Here is a 9,168-nt window from a genome sequence, read left to right on the forward strand (position 1 = left end):
GTTACTATATTATCATCTACTTCAGATTAATTTCAATATTTAATTTGGTGTGTATATATATATATTTTAAAATTTAATTTTTGAATTTAGTTTTAATATTTAATTTTAAAAATAATATTTAATACATAAATCTCATGCACAATTATTGAATAATGATATAACACATCATCATTAAATTAAATAAAAATAAAAAAGACTTGTAAATAAATGCTAATAATTTTATTTAAACATAATTAAACATTAATCATAATTATTATAAATAAATATTTATAATTAATTATTATTTAACTATGTTAAAATAATGTATTAGTATTTATTTATAAGCTTTCATTATTTTTTATTTTATTTAATAATTAAGTATCATCAATAATAAATAACACTTATGCACTTACATAACATCAAATATTCTCCCTTAATTTTATATCTGAATTTTTTTTTCTTATAATTTTTTACAAGTAAAAATGTCCATCCTTAATTGTGCATTCCTAGTATATGTCTCGGATTTTCAACGCTCCACGAAAGCACATATGAATTACTGGTTCAAATCAAAATCCTCAATCTTAAATGCATTTGTCGTGTTTTCAACTGCCATTTAGATGATCCCATTTGTCGTGTATTAAGAACACTATCGTATGCCTACTCAAGTTTTATTATATAAACAAATTAATTATTAACGGCCATCTAAATTATTATCAACAAATTCATAATTTTATAAAAAAAATATTTTATTATACCATTTGAGCAATATATAAAAAGTGTGATTCGAAACAGTTGGAGAACATAATAATAATGCCGCTATTTTATAATATGTAATAATGTATTAAATTTGGAATATTTATATTTTAATGTTAAAAATTAAATACAAAATTTTAAATTTAATACCAACTTCTAATCTAAAAAAACAGAATAATATTTATATTTAATTAAATTAACTTAATTCTAATTTAACATTTTAAACTTTAAAAAAAAAAAAACTTACCTTGTACAAAATGAGAAACAAAGCTTGGGGGGCTTATGTGGGAATCCAAGTCAACAAGTCTGCTCCGGTTTGACAATACCAAGTCAGGTCAGTTTTGTGGTTTCTCGATGCCTGAAAATCGGTCTTCAGCCTTTTCAGTCTGATGCAATTGGACTCAACAGGCCACGGGCCGTTTTCCAACCCAATGGTCTGGAAATCGGTCTGATTGGCACAATATTGGCCTGCAAAAGTCCGCTTTTATTTTTCACCCAACTTGACATGATTGAGACGGACCTTCAAATATTTTAGTGATAAAGAAGCAAGTTATCATACATCTTCTTTTTCCTAGCTTTTCGCCCAAACTAACAAATTTCCTGCTCTTTCAAGCTGAAATCGATTTTTGCTGACAAAATTAAAATTTATTATACTTTGAACTTTTGTTTATTTTTCTAATATTAATGTGATAAAAAAACTTTTAACTTATTCTCAAGACTCATATTTATAGGCATAAAAAGAAAAATGATTAATAAAATGCAATGATTATTGATGTCAATTAAACTCAATTAACCTGAATATTATTGTCAATGCAAGAAAATGTGTATTCAAATATGCTTAAATATATTATCCTCTTATTTATGAATTAAACAAAGATTATGAATAATTTTAGATATTGTTTAAAATATATATATAATCAAAACTTATAATGAGATTATTCAAAACAAAAATCTTATTATAGAATGAAACTTTAGATTTTCCCAATTTCAGTTTAGTAATGTCAGAAAAATATTGCAACAATAACTTTAAAAACACAACTTTTGTTTACCTACAAGCAGTTCGACTTCCAAGTTAAACAAGTACAACATTGTAGTGTAAATATATCTTTAATTATATGTGATGAGAAAAGGAAAACATTGAAGAGTTCATCATCTAAGTTCTAACACATGAGGCAGCTCAGCATTTGAACCTCGAACAGATCAAAACAGGCATATGTGAGGGAGGGCAGCCATCCACTCTTTGCAACAATTGCAATTTGAACATAGGCAACAGTCACAACAAATTAGCTTGCTGCTCATGCCAATGCCACTTACACATCGAAGCATCTTTTCTTGGTCGGTTGAGAGATGATTCCTTCAGCAAGCCGAAACAATCGGTAACTATTTGATATATCAATCAGACTCCACAAAGATCTGCAATGCAGTGAAAAGATGCATCAGAGCTGATATTTATCAATTGAAGTAGGCAAGTAAACATAATAATTTGCTAAAATCTGCGCATATGAAAACAACCTCGACATCTGGCAATGGGTCATAAGTTTTCTTCTCTTTTGTGTCAGACACTGTAATTCCACTTATTCTCTGGACTCCAAGTTTAGTTGCAATCAGGCTCTGCACATGTAAAACCCGTAAATTACAAATGAAGCAAAAACATCGACATAAATACAACTTATGTCCAAGTAGTTGTAGATGAAATAACAGCAAAATTCGTGAACAGAAATCCAACTGGGCCCTCGGCAATTTATTAATAAGTATCAGACAAGGCAATATCTTCCATTTGGAAATAAATGATTGCATGTTGAAGTCCAGGCCGAAGCCACAACTAAAACAGCCAGATTGAAAATAAATGGTCTGGAAATTTTCTTCATACCAGATGGAAATCAGTGGAACCGAATGCTTCCACCTGTGGTAATAACTGTACACAAGTGTAAAATCTGTATCAACAATTGCCTTAAATCATAATTTTATATGCTACGCTAAACAGAAAAAGCATACTGCAAATCTTCATTTATGTCACTGAAGTAATAATAAACTTCTTCGAAGCAATTAATCTGAGTTATGCTTGAGGTATTCAACTACTTCATAACCATAAGAAGCACCTCACTTGGAAAAAAAAACAAAAAAAACTGTGATATCTAAGAAAAGAACCACTATATTTTGTGTGTTGATCGGTCAAGTGATCCTCAGTTACCATGACATAATTAGACAGACTGAATTCCCATTACACCTTTAGCTTTAATACACCAAACTGACCAGATCATTTTAGATGCCACCAACTACATGTTTCTCTTCATCAAGAAGCTCTAAGAATGAAGAGTTTAAAAAAATAAAAAACCTGCCAACCATTCATGAATACATTTGGTGGTGTGGCATATCACTTTGGCAACCACCTAACACAAATCTCTTTTCATGAAGAAGTTCAAAGAATATAACTTCAAGACCATTTCTCACTTATCATCACTGTCTATCTCTCTCTAAATAGGAAAGCTTTAGGTATACATGCTTCCAAAATATGTAATAATAGTTTAGGAGAAAATAGCTAAAATAATGTTGGAAGTCAATTAAATCACTTACAATAGTCTGAAGCCCATTAATCATAACATTCTTCTCCTCATGTGCGCTATTTTGTGATAGCCGGACATCAAATGGGCCCAACTCTCTGTCTGTATGGTTAAGGAGATTTAGATGTACCTGCAAGTGGTCATTAAGTCAATTAACTTATTCAAAGACTATGACGTTGAAGACTTAGAAGAAAAGAGAGAATCTCTAGGCAGAAAAAAACATAACAGCAGCAATCTTAAGTTTCCTCATTAGGAAGAAAAGTGTTTCTTTATAAAAAATTGCCATAATTTGAAACAAAATGCATAGGTAAAACATACCAAAAAGGACTTATCCAAATTGATTAGAGATGGAATCTCCAGGATTTGCAACTCAATCTCTTTGCAACTGATTGGCTGAAAAAAAGGAAATGCCATCAGAATGAGTTTGATAATTCATTTTTAATTTTTTGTATTGAAAGTTATACAGATTTCAAACTCGCAAAATAACTAGAACATAGAGAATTCAACGGTGTTTTTCTTTTCCTTTTCCTAAAAAGGAAAAAGAATGAAAAATAATTATTTGTTTCAGTATAGTAGTACAGATTTCACAAAAGGCAACACGAAACTTATTCTTCTAAAACTATAATTGTTTTAACTTACAGTGCCTAGAATTTGCTGTGTTTGCAAGCGACCAGGTTCACCCAAATTTGTACGCCATGTTATCTGAAGTTTACCAAGAATATTAGTCCCCTCTACCTTCATTTGTGCAGAATCAGGTGAAGCCAATTTCAGTTGATAAAGGTAATTGTGAATTCCCCCACCAGATCTGATAAGTATAGGTGGCTTAAATATCTCTCTGCCACTAAATGATCAACAGTTTTAGTCAAATTATCAAAAAGGTAATCAGAATTCATAACTCAAAGCATTGTTTGGACAAGATTCTAACAGAAAAGCAATCAAAATCATACACTACTTACCCAGTTGATGAATTATCTACAGGATGGAGTTCATCAGCTTTTAGTACTGTAGCACTCCAATGAGGAGCCGGTTCAAACTCAACTTGGTCCATATAAAGGTTTGATTTTGTATGATTCTCTATGCAAGCTTCTAAATAGGTAGTTTCCTGAGATAAAAAAAATTCAGCTATTACAGAAGGACAAAACCCAAGTTGATTTACAACTTCTACAACTAGCAATGCAGATGTAAACAAAGGTTAAGACAACGGTGCTGGTATTGGCAGCACTTGTCAAAGATCAACAACTATAAAACCAAATGAAGCACTCCAATCATCAGATGGTAGCTTTACATATTGCAGAAACCGAGTTGCAACAGAAAAAAACAAACATCTGACTTGGCTTTTAATGCTACAAATGAGGAAAAACAAAAGAAAAAGAAAACAACAGAAGGAAACTCAGAGGCTAAGGTGCATAATGAAGGGTAGCCTATGCCTTGCCCTCCCCTCGAACAATCCTCAGTGAAGGAGGGATAAAATACTCAGGTTGTAGGAATTTATTTTATATCAATTTCATTTACAAATCACTTGCAATTTATAAATTCCATGCCATTTTGGCCCTTTCATTTCTATAGTTTATATTACATAAAAAGAATCTACTAGTAGCAGCGTGAGTATCTAGGCTTTATAAACTTACATCAGAGAACCCAAGTCTCAACCTACCTTGACAGTACGGACCTGCACAACAGGGATAGAAAAGAAATTACAATTTTGAATGGGAAAAAGTCAAAGTTAAAACTAAGAAAGAGTCTGAAAGAACAGAAACAAATGCCAGCATGCACATTAGATTTAACTTATTTCTCTCTTGAGGCATGGGACAGTACCTTTGTCCTAACTGATAAAGGGTTAGCAACAACGAACTTGAAAAACTGTGGAAGATATTTTCTTTCTCCATCATTATCATTGTACAATGCAGTGCAAACCAGCCTGAATTTTGTCACGCAACAAATAAAGACCAAGTTAGAGGAAATATAATTAAAGAATTACAGGAAATATAAAAACCAACCAGCTGCCACATACGTATGAGCTCCAAGTTCCTTGACATCATGTTCCACAATGAAATCATATCGTCCGCCTGCACGTACAGATTCAACAGGTGATTTTGATGTATCCAGCAGGAGGATCCTCTGCCTCTCCGTTTGAATTTCAGCCTACAATCAAACAAAGACTTCTCAGCATACGTAAAAGTTTGTATGAACACCCAGGCAAAACCTCAGTTAGCCACTTTTCTCAACATACGTGAAAATAAGTAAATAAATTAAAAAGAACAGAGAAAAAAAGGGATTTCCGATACTCAAACAAGCTTAAGAAGAAGCACATGATCTAACCCTTTTCAATTTTCCATGCTAGTAATACAAAAGCTTAATCAAACTCGATCAAAGAGGGGACAAAATGTCAATTTTAAAATTCAAATCAAAACTCCCTTTAGTTTCACAGGCATTATCAATGCAGCAAATAAACAATTGAAAAGCTAAAAATTGCGGCAACGTCATCAAAAAGTAACAAATTAAACAAACTGACCTTAATAATAATGTCCCTGACTTCAAAATTAGAGTTATTATTGATGCTAATGTAGCTGCAGAATGTCTCTCCCAAATAAATCGCCCTACATTAATTTAATCAACACTACTAAATAAGAAATTAAAGAACTTGAAAGAAAAGGAAAAGAGGGATGTAGTGAGACCCGAAGGATTGAGGGAGGAGGAGGAGGCCAGAGAAGCCCATAGCATCAGATGGATGGTGGAGGAGGAATCGGTTGCTGTAAGTCAGATCGGAGGAGTCCATTGACTTAGTGAGTTGGGAAGATAAGAGCGGAGGAAGGTTAGCGGCAGCGAGTGGGTCGTCAAAGATGTCTTCACCGACGAAGAGATCGGCGGGGTCAAGGCGGAAGGGAGGTTCGACGTGGAAAGAAGGCTTGCAAAGCCGCATCACCCTGAAGGCAAGGGAGTGGGTTCCTTGTTGAGTCGTGCTCATGGCTTGAAACGATTTCAGAATTCAAGCTTTCTTACTCTTCTTCTCTTCTGCTAAATCGAGGCTTTGAGCGACTGTCAGTGAGAGGGTAAGAAATGAAGTAATGAAATGAGTTGGGCTTAAATGACAATTTTGACCAGTTTTTTTTTTTAAAAAATTTAAATGTAATTTCATTTACATTTTTATATAAGAATTAAATATATTATTTTTATTGAAATAATATATTGATTAAAATTTATTTTTTTTGTTAAATTAGCCAAATATGCCAATTCTTTTCAATTAGGGCTTATACTATTTTTTAAAAAAATTAGAGAAATAGATTTTCCCCAACTAGACAGGAAGTGCGATTAATTGGATAGAAAGTACGTTTAGCTCGACGTGTTTTCCTTCACAATCAAATTCAATGTCTTTTGAACATTGGTCAAGCAACGGTAAAAAAATTTAAAGAGCCCCAATGATAAACATGTTAATTTGTATGTTTTTTGTGTTTAATTTAGTTTATTTTTGAACTGAATATGCTAATTAAGTGCTTTTATGATTTAATTTTGTCAGGCATGCAATTAGTCAAAAACAAGTTAAAAATATTTTAGTCAATGACACATCAAAAATAACTTTGTAAAAGCCAAAAATAGGAAAATCTTAATTTAGTTTATTTATTTATATTTTATATTTTATTTTATATTAAATTAGTTTAGGCTAAATTTAGTAAACCCCATGTATATAAATAGGGGCTTTATGTTCTTAGGAAATATCACTTAATTCTATTTCCTACTTCAATTTGGAATTAGAATATTCTTTTTTTTCTCTTTCAAATTGGTGTGAAGCATTCTGCTAGTTTCAATTGCAATTTTCTTTTCTTTACTAAATTAGGCTTCTTGCTTTCCAAGTGCTTCCTTTTCCCATTTTTCAACCCCTTCATCAAAATTACTTTCCAAGTTTATAAAGCATGAATAATTTCATGCTTCACTAAATTTCATCTTAGCTTTAGGCCGGTGTTCTTTCTGGTCGGGAATCGTGAGATACGAATTCATGCTAAAATCTGTCCAATTGGTATTCATTCTTTTCCTAAGTATCGAGATTGACAACCCATCCCTTAAGGTTAACTCGATTACAAGTCAAAAAGTGCATGTTGGGTTGGAGTCGTGTTAGCTGACAGTTGAAGGAAGGAGTCGGCCGTGCTGTATTCGGATCTCCGAGAACAAATCGAGGAAAAAGTGATCAAATTTAAACGACCCACGCGGTTGAGGCCGTTAATTCGAGTTGGGTTCTTCAGAATGCAAAGCTGCCTGAATCTTGAATCGGGAATGCGTGTATCTCGGTTAGATAATCGGTAAGGGTTGGTTTACAGGTCGTATCGGAACCAGCTACTAGAAGAGGAATTGGTGGTTAGGACATTCTTAACTGCTATAACCAGCTTATCATTTGGAGGAGAAGATTAATTTTTGAGGATAGGTTCTTGATACGAAATTTACCGAGTCTAAGGCTAAGGTTTATTTTATCTGTTGCAAAATTCTGAATTTATTTTCTAATTTATTTAATTAATTATTTATGTTGTTTCAATTATCTAGTTTCTAAACATTTCAAAAAATCCCTGATTTACTTTTATTTCTAATTTTTGCAGGTATGATTGGAGTCGTGGGCACGACTATTGCCATGACCTTTGACACGACAAGCAATCTGATCATAAGCATCCAATCCTTGTGGACTCGACCCTACTACCACTCTTACTACTAATTAGAGTTATTTTGTAGGAATTATATTTGGTGGTTTCGACGCCCATCAAATTTTGGCGCCGTTGCCGGGGACTGGAGATATTATTCTAATTTTTGTTTGTTTACCTTATGACCAAATCAGAACTGGGAGCTCTAGAGTTTGAACCAGAAATTGAGAAATTGGCTCGACAGCTGCGAAGGAGAAGCCATACGGCGTGGTAAATGGTCAAATCCTGGATTCGAAACTATATCATATACTGAAGAAATTTTCTCGTTTGACGAACCAATCAAGTTGGTTGAACAGACGATACGCCAACTCGCTGCAGCACTAGATGAACAACAACCTTTATGTATAACCTATCCGGCAGGAGGAACCCTACTCGAGTTAAAATCTGGTTTGATTCACTTACTACCCACCTTTCGTGGACTACAGAACGAAAACCCGCATACACACCTTAAGGAATTACATATGGTGTGCATAAGCATGAAGCTTCTAGGAGTAACTGAAGACCAAATCAAACTTCGTACTTTTCTTTTCTCACTGGCCGACTCTGCTAGAGAGTGGCTATTTTATTTGCCTCCGGGATCTGTCAATACATGGTCTGACATGTCTCGTTTGTTTCTTGACAGATTCTTCCTTGCAGCTCGAGCATCTGAACTAAGGAAAGACATTGTGGGAATCCGCCAAAAGGACGCTGAATTGCTCTATGATTACTAGGAGCGTTACAAAAAGTTATGTGCGAGTTGCCCACAACATGGACTGACTGAACAGCCACTCTTCCATTATTTCTATGAGGGATTACTCCCGATGGAAATGAAGATGATTGATGCTGCAAGTGGGAGGGCACTTGTTAATATGACGTCCCAAAGAGCGAGAGAGTTAATTTTGACCATGGCTGCTAACTCTCAACAATTCTGACCGGCCACAGAACCCACAGACGGGTTCATGGGTTAAGCTCTCTATCTCTAGAAGATAAAATTGATAAGCTGACTAACGTTGTTCAAACTTTTCTTTCAGATAAATCGAGCCCAGCACGGTTGTGAAAAATTTACGCTAAGTCAAACCACCCGATGAACTCCTGTCCGATTTTACATAAAGATTCGACAGAACAAGCGAATGCTATCGAAAACTTTCCAGGACCGCCCCAAAGGCGGTATGACCCCTACTCACACTCGTATAATGTGAGGTGGAAAAATTATC

At 33.9% G+C, this 9,168-nt stretch overlaps 1 protein-coding gene across 5 annotated transcripts; it reads right to left on the bottom strand.

Moving 5' to 3' along the window:
* Positions 1-1,688: 1,688 nt before the first annotated feature.
* LOC107962330 (trafficking protein particle complex subunit 13) lies at positions 1,689-6,355 on the bottom strand. 5 transcript variants are annotated; one of them, XM_016898669.2, is made up of 12 exons: positions 5,969-6,355; positions 5,806-5,890; positions 5,305-5,435; positions 5,109-5,211; positions 4,948-4,962; positions 4,250-4,395; positions 3,933-4,128; positions 3,612-3,686; positions 3,307-3,423; positions 2,603-2,647; positions 2,245-2,343; positions 1,689-2,145 (listed from the first exon to the last, which is right to left on the bottom strand). In XM_016898669.2, exons 1-12 carry the CDS (start codon positions 6,256-6,258, stop codon positions 2,125-2,127), a joined length of 1,323 nt encoding a protein of 440 aa, XP_016754158.1. In that variant the 5' UTR covers positions 6,259-6,355; the 3' UTR covers positions 1,689-2,124. The 5 variants fall into 5 exon arrangements, with proteins under 5 accessions (XP_016754158.1, XP_016754157.1, XP_016754160.1 ...); XM_016898668.2 differs by having other exon boundaries at positions 3,933-4,134; XM_016898671.2 differs by lacking the exon at positions 3,612-3,686 and having other exon boundaries at positions 3,933-4,134.
* Positions 6,356-9,168: the final 2,813 nt, after the last annotated feature.

The sequence above is a fragment of the Gossypium hirsutum genome, chromosome A06, assembly GCF_007990345.1.
Source record: "Gossypium hirsutum isolate 1008001.06 chromosome A06, Gossypium_hirsutum_v2.1, whole genome shotgun sequence".
NCBI classification, from domain to species: domain Eukaryota; kingdom Viridiplantae; phylum Streptophyta; class Magnoliopsida; order Malvales; family Malvaceae; genus Gossypium; species Gossypium hirsutum.

Excerpts from the sequence above, each read along its gene's own strand:
- LOC107962330 (XM_016898668.2), bottom strand. The coding sequence starts at position 6,258 with ATGAGCACGACTCAACAAGGAACCCACTCCCTTGCCTTCAGGGTGATG. Across the intron at positions 5,436-5,805 it reads TCAGGGACATTATTATTAAG|GCTGAAATTCAAACGGAGAG; the intron begins GTCAGTTTGTTT and ends GTTTGATTGTAG. Across the intron at positions 3,424-3,611 it reads ATTTGGATAAGTCCTTTTTG|GTACATCTAAATCTCCTTAA; the intron begins GTATGTTTTACC and ends GACCACTTGCAG.